The sequence below is a fragment of the Rhinolophus ferrumequinum genome, chromosome 24 (genome assembly GCF_004115265.2).
Source record: "Rhinolophus ferrumequinum isolate MPI-CBG mRhiFer1 chromosome 24, mRhiFer1_v1.p, whole genome shotgun sequence".
Taxonomy (NCBI): Eukaryota; Metazoa; Chordata; class Mammalia; order Chiroptera; family Rhinolophidae; genus Rhinolophus; species Rhinolophus ferrumequinum.
Window position 1 is genome coordinate 29147078 of NC_046307.1, and position 16430 is coordinate 29163507.

The 16430-nt window shown below is 42.6% G+C and overlaps 1 protein-coding gene across 1 annotated transcript; it reads left to right on the top strand.

The window, feature by feature from the left end:
• Window positions 1–724: 724 nt before the first annotated feature.
• On the top strand, window positions 725–1700 carry LOC117016773 (peptidyl-prolyl cis-trans isomerase FKBP3-like). Its single transcript, XM_033096462.1, has one exon. It carries the CDS (start codon window positions 744–746, stop codon window positions 1416–1418), a length of 675 nt encoding a protein of 224 aa, XP_032952353.1. The 5' UTR covers window positions 725–743; the 3' UTR covers window positions 1419–1700.
• Window positions 1701–16430: the final 14730 nt, after the last annotated feature.

Sequence of the window (16430 nt, forward strand, 5' to 3'; positions counted from 1 at the left end):
TCCCAGAGCCTGGGGGGCCAGAGGGCCAGGGCAGATTCCCATGCTGCATGGGACCGTCCTTTCTGGATTAATTTTGTTCTTGAAGATGAGTCTTCAACTTGAGGAAGTGATCATAATAATGCCTGTTTCCCAGCCTCCACCGCAGGCTTCTGATCCAGCGCGGAGTTTATCCTGCACAGTGGTTTCTTCTCTCTGGGCGGCTCTGGGTCTCCCTTGAATTAGGGGAGGATGCTTGGTTTATCTCCCCTCCCCGCCGCCAGCGGCAGCATACTATTCTTATGGGGTCGCTCTTGCTTTGAGGAGTGTCTCTGTCTTATATTCCCCAAATGCAAGATTACTGAGACCTTCTGGAATCTTCCAGAGAATTCAGGTGACACTAGATGTTTCTTCCTAACAAGTCTTCTGTAAATATTGTGTTATATATCCTTTAGGCACAGGCCAGCCCTCCATCCTCTTCTCTGAGAACTGCCCTCCTTTTTAGCCACCATGTCTGTAGGACGTGATCCTTGCCTTTTTGGCCAAGGCTCATTAGATGAGATATAGACACATGCCTCCATGTGAGTCAAACAGGTTCTCTGTCCAGAAAGACTGAAATGGAGATTCAGAGATGCTAACCATTCCCAGCTGGTAGCTAGAATCAAAGACAGGTGAACTCTAGGTCTGTGCTGTCCAGTTTTGTTGCCACAAAACGTTGGCCATTTAAAATGTAGCCAATCCGAGTAAAGCAGAGGCAGCGGGGGAAGATGGTGGTTGCCGTTCCACAGCGGGCCTGGACCGTGGAGCAGCTGCACAGCGAACAGCTACCCAAGAAGGACATTATCAAGTTTCTACAGGACCACGGTTCAGATTCGTTTCTTGCAGAACATAAGTTATTAGGAAACATTAAAAATGTGGCCAAGACAGCTAACAAGGACCATTTGGTTACAGCCTATAACCATCTTTTTGAAAGTAAGCGTTTCAAGGGTACTGAAAGTATAAGTAAAGTGTCCGAGCAGGTGAAAAATGTGAAGCTTAATGAAGATAAACCCAAAGAAACCAAGTCTGAAGAGACTCTGGATGAGGGTCCACCAAAATACACAAAATCTGTTCTTAAAAAAGGGGATAAAACCAACTACCCCAAAAAGGGAGATGTTGTTCACTGCTGGTATACAGGAACACTACAGGATGGAACTGTTTTTGATACCAATATTCAAACGAGTTCAAAGAAGAAGAAAAATGCCAAGCCTTTAAGTTTTAAAGTTGGAATAGGCAAAGTTATCAGAGGATGGGATGAAGCACTCTTGACAATGAGTAAAGGAGAAAAGGCTCGACTAGAGATTGAACCAGAATGGGCTTATGGAAAGAAAGGACAGCCTGATGCCAAAATTCCACCAAATGCAAAACTCATTTTTGAAGTGGAATTAGTGGATATTGATTGAAATAGCAATGCTTCAGATTTAAAGACATCAGCAATGGCCTTGAAGAAGCTTATGTAAATAATTACACCTGGTTACTATTGTAAGGGAAAAGTCAACTGAAAAATTCAAGGAGTTAAGTTAGAACTTGTTTACTTGATCTCCCAACTTTTAAAAACTGTAATCCGTTATAAATCCCTGAAGTTTAAAATATTTTACTACAGCTGTGTAAAATACTGGTTAAGGAGAACTCATTTTCCTTTTACCTCATGTTGTAAACTAAAAGGCTCAATAAAAATTTACCCAGCACCTTGAAAAAATAAATAAATAAAAAATAAAATGTAGCCAATCCATGTTGAGATATTCTGTAAGTGTAAAGTAGACATTAGATTTCAAAGACTTAATATAAAGAAAAAATCAGAATATCTCATTAAAATTTTTATATTGATTACGTGTTAAATTATATTTTAAATATATTGATTAAAGATATATTTTCAAAATTAATTTTATCTTTTTATTGTGCCTTTTAAAAATGTATCTACTAAAAGTAGATGCAGGAGGAGAGGGAGGGAGGAAGGGAGGGAGGGAGAGAGAGAGAGAGAGAGAGAGAGAGAGAGAGAGAGAGAGAGAGAAGATAGAAAATAAGAAGGGGTGGGGTGGGGTGTATAGAGGGCTAGAAAGAGTTAGGAACAGAGAGTCAGAGACAAAGAAAATAACAGGAAAAGTCTGTCTGGGTTCCTGATGACACCTCCCTTCTTGGTTTCAGTCCATGGAGAGGCCCGTCAGCATTTCCAATCATTGGATTCTAAGAGAAACTTCCATGTTCTTATAATAAATTTGCCTTTTTTGGTTTAAGTGTATTTGAGCTTACTTGCTCAAATGAAAAGAGATACTTCTGAGACAATGATCTATAGATTGCTGAAATATAAGGATAAAATTAAAGAGTATAGATATTATGGTATAGTGTAAGATGGAAAATATCTGGAACGTTCTTATCCATGCCACGCCAGACATTGCTAATCAGTCACAACCCTGGGCATGACCTTAGAATTCTTCTCAATGATATATCTCTGGTCAGCCACCAGAGGCTAGAAATGGCATATGAGGAAAATCCTATTTGTTATCCTTGGGAAAGATCATTGAAGTAGGATCCCAAGGAGATGAATATTTGGTCCAGCTGAAATGTGAACTTGCTTTTTCTTTAGTCACTTCCTTTTTCTGAGCCACAGTGGCCTTATCTTGTAAAATGGCAGTAATGATAGTACCTACCCATAGGGTCGTTGTGAGAAATGGGTACAGTGATAGAAATGAAACCCTTGGAAAGCACAAACACAGGTGCGAGTTGCTCTTCTGACCAAGGCCCTCAGTGTTCAGGGCCAGTCAGGGTCTCTCGTCCTCTGCCCTCAGCCTTAAGACAGCTCTGTAGCAGAGAAGCACCACTATAAGAACCTGGGTTTTGGAAACAATTCCCAATAACCATTGTAAATGAAATAAAGTTGTTTTTAGAAGCCGGCAGGACCCATCAATTTTATGTCTTCTTATTTTATTTTATTTTCTGCACAGAGGAAGTTGGCACTAAGAGGCAGTCCTGACAAGGGAGATTTTGGAAAATGACTCATCTAGAATTTGCTGGAGGAATCTGAAATTGGTGGAACTTCAGCCTTTGGGAGAAAAATAGGATGTGTGTGTGTGTGTGTGTGTGTGTGTGTGTGTGTGTGTGTGTGTGAGAGAGAGAGAGAGAGAGAGAGAGAGAGAGAGAGAGAGAGAGAGAGAGAGAGATATTTATATCCCTAAGTGCTATTCTATTCCTGAGGCATCTAGAAAGCAGTTCTTAGGGAGCAAGGTACAGTCTGACTGGCTCTGGATCTAATGCAAGTAGTGTTTCTTTTTGAGCTGTTCAAGTGTTTGTTGATGGGACAGGAATGTGGATTCAGGCAAATGAAATTTACCCACAATTATAGCAAGAATGCAGGGCAGTTTTTATTTCAAATGATCTTTCTCACTAGCCTAATAAGTATAATCAGACTTGTGAAATCATATGGTCTAATTTGAGGATCTGACAATATGGCCACATACCCACAATGCACTGCTTTGCTTCTTCAAGCCCAAAGGAGACTGTCGTTGTGGCCACTTCCGAGCTCTATACATGACCAAGGGGATGTATCTATCAAACATTGTTCATTTTCCCATGTCCTAGCTTCAAGAGCCCTCATTCTAAGAGAAATCAGGAGACACACCATGAGTAATTTTGATAATAGCTAATGGTTATGTTGTACTTAACATTTGCTTCATCTGTTCTAAGCACTTTATGTATGAGTACATTCATTTAATTTAATCCTCACAACAACACAAAGAAATAGAGGCTGCTATTATTCCCATTTTATAGACAAGGAAACTAAGGCAAGGAGAGATTAGGTGATTTGCCCAAGATCCCACACCTGATAAGTAGAAGAGTGACACTCTTAATGATTGAAGACCTGGGCTACTAGGCAGGGAGGAGTGCATTCCAGAGCTATTATGAAGGAAGAATCAGTTATACTGTGTTTCCTCGAAAATAAGACCAGGTCTTATATTAATTTTTGCTCCAAAAGACGCATTAGGGCTTATGTTCAGGCGATGTCATCCTGAAAAATCATGCTGGGGCTTATTTTCCAGTTAGGTCTTATTTTCGGGGACACATGGTACTCACCTCCAGAAATAGCTCTGCAGAATATAAGAACAGAAAAGGAAGTCAGTGACCACAAAGCCCTCCAGGCTTATTTTAGAAAGGAGGAAACGCAGGTCCAGAAAGGTTAAGTAATTTGCCCAAGACCATGTAGAGAGTGGCAGAGCAAAGGAGATAACTCCAGTGTCCTGATTCCTGTTCTGTTGTTGATCCATGATTCCCTCACTGCTCTGTGGCCTGAGGGTAAGTCCTGTCCACAGGCTGCCCATGGCCTTTCAGATTTGGTCTCCTGGGATGCTTTCTGCCCATCTGGTTTGGCTGATCTTTCCTGCAAAGGGGGGAATTGAGGTCCCAGTCTTAGAATTGAAATGTCATTTTTGCTTCCTCTCTTTTTTCTGTCATTGGAATCAGTCCACCCTACATGTTCCCATCAGACTGTTTTTCTCACAAAACTACTAGACAACCTGGACAGTCCTCCATCCCCTCTAGAATGCGATAGTGTAGAGAACCACGTTCCTGGGCCACAGTGATTGGTCCAGGGCTGTGCATGCAACCTTAGCTGAGTCAGAAATTCAATCCCGGAACTTAGCAAAGGGTTATTCTCTTTCCTAAGAATTTGCTAAGATCATAGATGTAAGCCTGGGGGGCATTGTGAGAACTTGTCTGAGAACAAAGCAACACAGTGCCAAACAGCACCGACAGAGGGAGGGGATTCCCAGTGACACCCAGCAATCCATGACTTTCTCAGTTGCATCAACCAATACTTCTATTTTTTGCTGAAGCTAATTCAAGTCAGATTTATGAGACCTTATCACCAAACAATTCTACTAATACTCTTGTCTCAAAACAAGAGTAGAACAGATGAGTATTTTTTCAAGTTTGTTCCCAGATTATCCACTAGTTACATATTTAGTATCTACCATAAGTATTGGTAATAAAGACCAATAAAGATGAGTAGGTTGCAGTCCTTGCCCTCAAGGGCCTAATGGTCCAACAGGGAACCCAAGACTCATACATAATTGTCTATTATACAAAGCATAAGAAATAGCCGGAGGGAGGTGCTCACAGTATGTGTGGATGCATAAAGGAAGGAGAGTCCACACTCAGTTGGAAAGCAGAGTAAGACATTTCTCCTGTAAATATACAAGATTTGAGACAGAATTTGAAGATGGGGAAGAAAGAGAATAATTTCAGACAAAGAGACCAATATAAATTTAAATATGGAAATAGAAAATTTCTGAGCACAAAAGGAGAAAAAATGAATTGTCCAGTTTATTCAGAGAATGTATTTCAAGAGTGAATGAATGAATATATATGGTCAGGGAGGTAGGAGAAGATCCAAAGGTAGGCAGTGTTTGAGAACTCGCGGAAGATTTGACCTCACCATTCCAAAAAGTATCTGAGAATGGATAACAGTAGACTTTATGAATCCCCTGATGTTATACAAGGAGACACCACAGTATTTTCAATTTTTTTATGGGACATTTTGCAGATACCTGTTTCAGGTGTGGATCCTGCCAGAGAATTTGCCCACAGTTCCAGAACACTTCTGCTCTGCGTGCTCCCTTTGCGTTCAGACTGGAGGAGGAAAAGGAGTGGGGGTAGGTTCTATAAACGATAAAATGAAAGAGAATGCCACTGTCTTCATTTAGAAATGCCCGTGCAAACCATGCTTGTTGGCTTTTTTGATTTTTAATTCAAACTAATGAAAAATTGAAAGGAAATTGGATGTTCCATGAGATTTCGCCAAACACTGACTAGTTTTCTGTGGAATCTGACTGCAAAATTAGTTATGCATGGCTTTTGGCAAAAGCCAGTGCTGAGATTAAAATACAGCCTGCCTGTTCCAAAAAGATGGCTGTGCCCACGGCTAGGCCTCTGGTGGGTTGTTGTAAGGCGTCCTGTTGTTGTCCTATTCATAACTACCTAGGAGATCAATGTTTTTGACATTTCACTGTAGCATCTGAGCTGTGTTCAGCTGGGTTTTATTTTTTGGCCAAGGCACCAAGGATCAAACAGCAAAGGCAGAAAACTTTTAAGTTAGATTCTGAAATTATTTGTGTATGTGGTGTGTGTGTGTGTGGGGTGGTAACATGTGTGCATATATATATATATACACCCATACATAGGATGCCAAAAATATATACACACACTTTAACAAAGGAAAAAACTATTAAAATTGTAATATTCGATATATACTGATAACAAAAGATGAACACAAGTCACGTTTGACTTCTGTAATTACAAGAGGTGCTCAAAGTGGTTCCCATCAGTGTCCAGACACTTCTGATTAGGGTAAACTAACTGCTTGAGCAACGTTGGCCAAAGTGTCCACTTGTATCCATTTTTTTGGCACCCCCGGTATATATATCTGTATATCTTTATTTATATCTCTATCTCCATCTCTATCTCTGTAGGGAAATGACATAAAGACGAAACAATTCGTGAATTAGAAACCATGAGAAAAACAATCACTGAATGGTTCTAATAACTTTCTTGCATGAAGCCGAGTCTCTCACATGAATTTGTCTATATTCAATATCTGAAACTATTTTGGGTAATGAACTCTGATCCCCTGAGTGTTTGGACTTAACCTTACTGTGATCCCTCGGCGTGAGCCAAAGGGAGACATTTGAGCTCAGTGTTCTCTTTCTTCTAGCTGATGGGTAATTGAGTATAACTTCATGTTAATGCAGCAAGAGCCTGTGGGTTAAATCCAGTTAGTTTGTTGTGTCATTTAGATTTCATACGTCACTCTGGCTTGCCAGGCATCTTGCAAATTGGATGGAAGGTTGAACACAGACGATTCCTCATCACTAGCAAGCCTTCCAGTGTTAGTGCACTATACTCCAGCCACACGGAGCTTCTCTGGGTTCCTCTGAGCATGCTAAGCCATTTCCAGGTTCAGGGCCTTTTGCAGGGCTATTCCTTCTGCCTGGTATATTTATTCTGTTCTCTTTTCCTGGCTAACTTCTTAGGTCTCAACTTCAATGACGCTTCTATGGAGGACTCCTCCCCTCTCCATCTACACTATGTTCCTCTTCTGTTAATGCTTTCACATAGCCCTGCTTTTTCACCACTTATGATTCTCTGTTTTCTTGTTGGGTTACTTAGTGCCGTTTCCTACCACACTGTTAGGGCAGGAAGTTTTTTTGTAGTTCCCCACTGCTTCCCCAGTGGAGTGGCTCCATATGGATGCTCATGGGTGCTGAATGAATAAAAATTCCACTAACAGTAGGTTAGTAATATCTAAGAATGTTTCTTTTTAAAGATGGAAAGATCTTAGAGGTCACGTGAACCTAACCCTTGAAGACACACCAGGTCCACGTTAATTGAGAACATTTTAGTTATTTTCATTCTATTCTAGAGTGTGCTTCGTTTGTTTTTCTCTGGCAAATTGGCATTAGGTTTGTTTCCAATTTCTTACCATAATAAACAATGCAGCTATCAACATTCTTATATATGTTTCTTTGTGCATATTTGCAACAATTTCCCTAGAGTGTCTAGGAATGGAATTGGAGGTAATAAGATATGCATATCCTTATCTTTATAAGATAACATGATTTATCTTCCAGAATGGCTGTTCCAGCAGTTGTGTCTGAGCGTGCCTGTTGCTCCGCTTCTTGGCAACCTTTGATTTCAACAAATTTCTTAGCATTTGCTAATCTTGTGGGTGTGAAGTGGTGGTTTCAATTTTCATGAGTCCAGTCTGTTAGATCAGCAGTTGCAAACCAGCTGTACATGGTGAACGAGGCCTGCAGTCTGGATGCCTTTCACAGATGTGTTTTGTTTGATTGAAGGGTGTTTTTGGAAGCCCAAAATTGACTTAGTTGCCAGCATTTGAAAATTGAAAGATTTCACTTAAGAATCTGGATTGCTGTTTTTATCTTGGGGTGGAAAAATGGGAAGACATCCCCACACAGGGTCCGTATTCACCATGACAGCAACTGGTAGTAACTGACAGGCAGCTGCCTCTGCTTGCTAGGCAATGGAATGCACTTTGCAACTGGCCACAGTCCTGAAGCCAACCTACACCTTTTGGTTATCTTAGTGTCCTGGCCCCTGGAGGCATTTAAATTGTCTGCCCTGTTTCGAGCCTTTATAAAATAGAGAAAGGCCCCGGAAATGGTGTGGGGGGCAGTCTTTTCCCACCCACGCTGGACTAGGAATAGCCTTGTACCACAGAGCACTGGACATATGGTTCTAAATCAAGACTGGAACCCTTGCTGAGCGCAGGGCTACTTCCTCCCTAAAACCTCTCCCATTCATCTCCCTGTGCGGTGTGCTCCCCTGTCCCTGCTCGGACATGATCGTCCCGGACTCTGCACTTGCCGAGCACTTTTGCGCTCCTCTCACGCCGCTGGTGTCTTTGCTGTGTGTTAAGATGATCTGTGTACTTATCCCCTTTCCTCTCTTTTGCTGAAAGCTGCTTAACTTTTGGGACCATGTATGTACATGTCTCCCTTTTTGATATGTGTTTATTTGTTTTGGTCCTTCATGGTACTTTAAAGGGAAGGCTCACACATAGACATTTTTTTCACTCACTTCAACAAATATTTACTAAGTGCTCATATGCCAGGCCCTGTGCTAGGCACTGGGGCCATGAGATGCCACCATGGCCCTCAAGGGTCTGACAGAGCCCTGGTGAAAGGACCACATGTGTTCACTCATTCATTCTTTCAGATAACAATTGTATGTTAAGTGCTTGCTGTGTGCCAGGTGCTGTCAGTTGCTAGGGAGCAGAAAGAGACAAGGGCCTTGCCCCATGGACCTTCCAGACTAATGAGAGGTCAGATGAGCAGTTGCCTCTGCCACAAGAAGCTGAACTTGTCTAGGCTCGGGAAGGCAAGATGGGACATGAGCTGGGAGATCTGGAGGAGGAGGAGGAGAAGAGGAAGGAGCAAGGTGGGAAGGAATATTTAATGTCCGCACAGCAGAGTTAGCATGCAGGACGCCTTATGGAGGTAATGGGGACGCCCAGCTCACGGACCAGCAGGCAGCGTCGGTGAGGCCGGAGTCGAGACGGTCAGGTGCAGGTCGTGGGGCATGAGGCTGGAGGTGTCAGTGAGGGGTAGGTAAGGTCCAGATCCCGAATGGCAGTGAGCGCCATCAAGGGTTTAGGTGTTAAAATAGTTGTGTATAATTGAGACACCCAGTTGTTGATTGAATTAATGCACTGGGAAGTGCCTATATGGATGGCTATTCTGGAAACTTACTGCCTAATAGAGAAGATGGACAGGATGTCTGATGGGTAGGTTATTGTTGCTGTTGGACCAGGAAGGGGCAGACTAGACATTACATGTTTCAGAGGCCTGCAAATTCTGCACTAGCTACAATGAGAACCCTGTGAGCCTGGAGATTTATTAAAGAGGGATGGCTCTTTGCCCTCACACCTGAGTGAAAATGGAATGGCCTTCCCCAGACTTTCATCACCCCTGAAAAGAGGAGGATTGTTGCCTGTGGAGGGTTAGCTGAAACAGGTCCATAATGAGCCAGCCCAAAGGCATTGACAGCACTTGGCACTTAACTGGAGAAAGCAAGTCTTGTTTCTTAAGCTCTTGGCTTGCCAGTGTTCCTTAAGGCTTCCCGGGAGAACAACGCACGGAAGTAGATTGTTTCTGTCCCTCTCCTTGCTGCGCTGAAGCTCACTGAAGCTTCCTGCCCCTGAGTTGATATTCTAGTCCACACCAGTGGCAGAGCTTTCTGAGGCACACAACTGAAATCTAAAGCTTCCTTGGAGAAAGCATCCCTTTCACCCAAGGCCACTCTTAAGAGTGGAGGAACTTTTTTCTCACACCACTTAATAGAGTCGATTCCTGACCATTGTAGCTAAGAAGTGTAAGACCCTGCTGCCTTGTGCCAGGTCATTTGCTTGTTTTGTTGTTAATTTATCAAGTATCAACAAAAAGAGCCTCCTGTCCCCCCAATGCTTGGCGCCACCTCTGTCCTTTTGCCTGGAATGCCCTCCCTCCTTTCAAGGGCCTTGTCTTCCACGAATCCTTCCCCGATAATGCCACACCATAACGCTACGTCGCGTTCCTGACCCGTCCAGAGCTCTCACTAATTATTCTGTACATTTTAGTATTGAGCTATATTATTTATTTGTGCACTTCTTTATATGTATATGTCTTGGTTCTTCAACAAGACTGCAACTTGATAGTAGGCCAATAAGTATTTATGTATTAGTGACATGGAAAACTCAAGGCCAGGGACTGAATTATGCTCCGCATGGGTCCTGTTCTCCATTTTCTTTGCTTGCTCCAACTATGTTGAATCCATTGGTGGGATCAAAAGAAATAGTCAGTAAATATTTTTGAAGCAAGTTAAATAAAAGGAAGTTAGATTGGAAAGCCGTATGTCACTGTGGGGAAAGGGTCCCAGAGAGCAGTTTCCAGGCTCTCGGCCTCACATGGAACAGCGGTGGCTCGGTTATTAGATGGCCATCAGCTGGAATCAGATGGTCATCTGCTGCAACCAGTCAGCCATTAGCCACTAATATAACTGCCGTGGCTGCTCTAGGGGGTGGGTTGGTTGGTTGGTTGGTTGGTTGGTTGGTTGGTTGGTTGACAGAGAAGCAGACGGTGGATCGTGCACCGTGTGGAGCCTGCTTCCTGTGTCTCCAAACCAGCTTTCGGCGAGACTATAGTGGTATGAACCCCCATCCATGACTCCGTTGTTCCTCTTGGGCCTCACCACATCCTGCGTCCTGGTGCAGGGAGCGGGAGCTGAGTCTCTGCATGAAAATCACAGTGATTAAGAGCATTGACTTATGGGAGCAGTTAGCTCTAAGTTACCGGCTTAGGGCTTGGACAAGTCCAGTAATTTCTCCATGCCTCAACTTCCCCATTTGTAAAATGGGGATTAAAATAGTGTCCACTTAAAAAGGTATTGTCGAATATTGACTAAGACAATGCATATACATAGGGCTCATGTGAAGCTAAGATTAACTGCAAACAAGACTGTGAACAGTTTAATTGTGCAGGTAGGCTGAGGGTTAGACGAAGGCTTTGAGATTATAAAAGGAAGCAAAGACACACGGCTTTGGTGGAGCTTAGAATTGATCTCAAAATGCAAGGCTTCCAGGGACCATTCCAAGGTCAGTGATAGTTAAAAGATAATGTAGGGGACCCTAGGAAGTAAAACAAGACAGGATGGAACAGACTGGTATCCCCCAAATTCACACCCCTTGCACCAAGCCAATGCAGTTATTCCCTTGTCATTCTATCCTCAAATAGAAAAGATGGAATCTCAGTTTGGTGACTCTTGTCCAGCCCCACTTGCACCCTTGCTGATCTCTCTCTCTCTCCCTCTCTCCCTCTCTCTCTCTCCCCCAACCCCGTGTGTGTGTAAGACAGCTTCACCTCAGGGTATAATCCTGTGATAGATCATTATACAGCTTAGCTGGAATTCAATATCATTGGTCTGCTATTTATTTTTCTGACTGTCTTTTATCTATGTTAAGTAATACTGGTTTTTCCACTAATAGTAAACAAAGTTTCCTTTTACATTTAATTTTAGCAAAAAAGAGACAAAAATTAAATTCCAGACTAGGAGGTGCATGGTTCAATGCAGTATCATGAAGGTGGAACACAAATGACTGCTCAGAAAATCTCTGGGCTGGTGGCGAGAAGGGACTGAGTTCCACACCAGTTCTGCCTGTCAGGAGGTATGCAGCGCTGGAAATTCATTTCACTTTGCGTGAGCCTTCCCTTTTCTGATGTGTGAAGTAAACGAGTTGGGGAAGAGAGACTCGCATGGTGCTGTCTGGCTTGCCTGTTGTAGCAGCTGGTCGGGGGGAGGTGTCAGAAAGTCCTCCTTGATGGAGGGCTGACTTGGCTCAGAAGGCTCGCTTTGCAGGGAGGTGAGGCTGAACAGACGCACCCTGCCAGGGACACGCAGGGTGTATTGATTCTTTGGCTGTATTTATGCATGTTCACCAGCCCCAAATTGCCGTCTTATTTTAGGACTGAAAATGTTTTAGGCTCCCACACTTGGAATTGGCAAGTAAGTTGACTGCAACCTGTGGCCAATTGAAGTCTTCCTGATTTCCTCAGATTTCCTTCCCTAATGACCTTGGAAAAATAATCTTGTCACCCCTCTTAAAGAAAATGCTCTAGATGGGTCCTGTTCTCCATTTTCTGTTTCTTGTGCTGATAGCCATCCCTTACCAAGCTTTTAGCATGGACTGGGCCCTCGGCAAAGCACCATAAGCATATCATATTGCTTCGTCTTGGAACAATTTGAAGAGGAAGGTATTGCTATTATCCCTGCTTTACAATGAGGAAACTGGGGCTCGGAGAGCTTCCGTGACTTGCTCAAGGTCACGTAACTTGTAAGCGGTAGAAATGGGATTCAAACACAGGTCTGATGTATTCCAAAGCCCATGCTCTGAGACCATTAAGCTGTAGTTTGTTAGCATTTTCTATATCTGTTTTTCATTTTTATCTTAAAGTACAAATCAAAGAGTTGAGGATGTAAAATCAAAGGTTTCTTTCTTTTTGTTTTTAACTTAACTGTATTCAAGATATGTTAACAGAATGGAATACTATCAGGTTATTAAAATCACAAGTGTATGGGCCACACTGATGCAGGAAAATGCTTATGTGAAATGCCACTTATGAAAAATCAGTGCAAAAGGGAATGCACATCCTGATTACAACTCTGTTAAAGCAATCTTAATATTCATTGGCACAGACTGCATAGTGTTTGAGGGATGTAGATAGGTCAGAGTTCAATGTGTTTTAGACTCTTTGTTTCTAAAGGGTACTTAATTCCTAAATATACAAATTTACATAGAGAAGTACGGAGCAGTTTGGAAAGTGAGTAAATTAAAGGAGCCAACCTATGGATAGGCCCACTGGCCCCATATATTCTGGGCCTCCCTGAAGTATTTCGTGAGCAGGTGATTTCCTGTTTGGGAACAGATTGGATTTAAAACCCTCCTTGCACTCCCGGTCCTTTATCTTCCTGACTCAACTTCATTGAATCAAAATTTAGTGAGCAGGTTCCTCTTTCCAGAAGTTCACAAACATTTGGGGTAAATGCACCTCAAGAAAAATGCACCTGTGTGCGCGCATGTTTCTGTGTGTGTGTCTGTGTGTCTGTTTATTTTTTTTCCCTTTTTTTCCCTTTCACGTAAATTAGGTAGCTTTTCAGAGAAATTAGTGAAATAAATCAAGAAGTGTTCCTGTCAGTAAATCTTATTGACAAGGTTGAAAGTTTGTTCTTAGGACATACTCGTAAAATTTTGTCATTTAAGTCAATGGCTTCACGGGATAAAGCTGTTAATAATTTATGTGAAATCGTCAGGGATTAGTTCAGCCACATCTCTGCCATACCACCCACATGTTCCTTCCAGGGGCCTCCTTCCTTCATCGTGTCCCCTGACAAAGCCTATGGTGTGGCTTCCCCTCGGCACCCCAGTCTGTCAGATCTCAGTTCAAAAGTAACTCCCTCCATCTTCCCTAATCCCTATTTTGAACCCCTCCTACTCGCCCCAGGTTCCACCTCACTAGCAGTTTCTCTGTTCTCCTTAATTGTACTCATCTCTGTTTTTAATTAAATTGAGTGAGTATTTGACCCATACCTGTCTCCTCCACCAGACTATGATGGACAGGAAAGCGGGGCATGTATAATGTGAGCTCACTCCTACGCGCGACATTTGGTTGAATAAACAAATAACCAGTTTTGGGGGGCACTGGCTCTGTTCCCAGCTCTAGAAGAGCTCATCCTCACAGCAAACTTTTGGGCAGGTAGCATTTTATTCGTTGTGTATCCCAAGAAAGTGCAGGGTTTAAGGGATAAAAAACTTGCTTCAGATCAGAGGGTGAGTAAAAGCAGCGGCCCCACTGTCTGCCTGACTTCTCAAGGCCCCAGGCCACCTCAGGCTCTGACAGGCAGGAGTGTCTGCAAACCCCTGGAGGGCTAGAAGCAGGATTCTGGGGTTCTGCAGAACTCCAGAGGACAACAGTCTGCTGCTAGTCTATTAGAAGAGCAATCATCGAAACCAAGTCCCCTTGACTAACGAGGTGCCCCAAATTGAGATGTCACTTATAACCCCTTTCCTCCTAGACTATCTGGACCCACATTCTAAGGTATTAAGGAATAATTGTCATTTTTCTAACAGAAATCGAAACACTTGAACCTTAAGAAACAACTTGTCATCAGAGAGAAAGTTAAAATGGGTTTCAGTATTAGCTTCTTAATGATTTTTTGAAATATGCAAATCTTGTTGGAGCAGATGTGCCACAAATGGATGGTTTCCAATGTCCTGTTAAAATCTGGGATGCCTCAGAGGCTATAAAAATAAAATTCTAAACACAATCTCATTCTGGCAAAGGCTGGGTAACCATTCTGGATTGGACCAAAATCTGTAATCGTCGCGGGCACAGAGGATCAGTGGCACTCTCCAACTGGTGAACTTCTGCAGAGATTAAATGAATCACAGGATTGTAATTAGTCCTAATTATAGCAATAGCTTCTTCTGTTTTTGTCTCTTTGCTGAGGCGGTCACCTGTGATGGGTTTGGAATAACTTGTTCCTGAGCCTGGGAAGGGCTCTGAAAAGGAAGTTTTCCATTCAACTCTCAAATACCCTATGTATGCTTTAGGACAAAAATGAGTTGCTTTTAGAGTTATTTATTTCAAAAGCTTTTTATTTCTTCTTCCTCAAACTGACACACTGGGTTGGGGAAGCACCGAGACCAGCTACAAGGTGCAAAACAACTTCATTACTGATGGAGGGACGCCATGCCTAAGGGGGGAACTCTAACGATGACGAATGAGACCCATAGGATGTTCCTTCTCTCAGGAAGCCCAGGAATAAGAAGCTGCTGCTTACACACAGACCCTTTGTATGATACCTTTTGACTGTTTTGCAGCATGGGGTGTTCATGGGAGATAAATTAGTACCAGGATGGCTGGAGCATGTCCCCTTTGGGATACTGGTTCTACTCTTTCATCTCCCATCTCATTGCCGAGTTCTGTTATTTCCCTCCACTTGATTAGAAAATCCTTTGTTGAAAATATTATCCATTACTACATTCCTTTTGTGAATCCATTCTTTAAAGATGTAGAGTAACATGAACCCACCAAGCCTGATGGAAAATTCTAGCAATATCTTACCTGAGGCAAACATACACTCTTTGCCTGATTCTGGGCCCTCCTGAGGTCTAGAAACATAGAAGACAGGGTCAGAGGACATTTACAGCTTCTCCTGGAGCCCGCTGGAAGGATGGTCTGTCTTGTGAGATTTTTATTCCTCAGAAGAAATAAGAATAATGAGCAACAGTTATGTAGTGATTACTGTCAATCAACAGCTCTTTCTTGCATGCACACTAAGTTGCCAGCACTGTTTAGTGGAAATAAAGCAAGAAAAACTTTGTGGACCCAACTCTTACCTCGTGGCACTTACATTGTGGTGGGAAGTTGCGTATTTGAAGCCCCATATTTGAAGTTCTTTACAGTGAAAAAAGAAATTAGACTGCTTGGTCATTCTAGTAATCAGAGTTAGGGGAGAGGGAGTGGAAATTACAGGGACGTGAATGGGGTTAGACCAGTGGTTCTCAAGTGTGGTCCTGCCCCAGAAGTCTCAGCAGCACCTAGGAACTTATTCAAGGTGTAAATTCTCCAGCCCCGCCCCAGACCTGCTGAGGCCGAAACTCTGGGGTTAGGCCCTGCAAGCTATGTTTCCCGAACCCACCACCAATACTGATGTTCACCGAAATTTCAGAACCACTGGATTCAATACAAGGCAGAATGCTTTACCCCGTGGAGTTTTCTCACAGCAAACTGAGCTGTCACTGCTGGTAGAATAGACTTCCCCGTCACTGGATGTATGCACACAAGATGGCTTGAAGAAGAAATGAAGAGTTGGGACTTCAGCATTTCCCAAGCTTAGCTAATGATGAAATAATTTCATAATTATGAGGTACTGACAGGACACCAATGGGTGCATGAAAAATATATTGCACAATTGTATTAAATAAAGAAGATTGAACAAACGCTCCCAAATAAAATTCTTGCTGCCAGAAATTGTCAAAAGTTATTTTATACTTTATAATGTACAAAAAATTAGAGTAATAAGATAATTTTAATTATTAATGTATTAATATGAATGCGGCAGACGTAGGTCCCCCCACTGCCAAATACCCAGAACTGTATCAAGGAAGTGAAAATCAAATGCTCTGGTATTTCTTCCAATCCTGCATACTCCAGAAAGAACTGGAATGTAGTGGAAATTATATTTAAAATGTCCCCGTCCTTTTGCATGACTTTTCCAGCTCTCCGTCTCTCTCCCCTTTTCTCTGGCAATGTTCCATCCTTAGGACCAATGTTCCATCCTTGGGACCAATGTTCCATCCTTACCTCCAA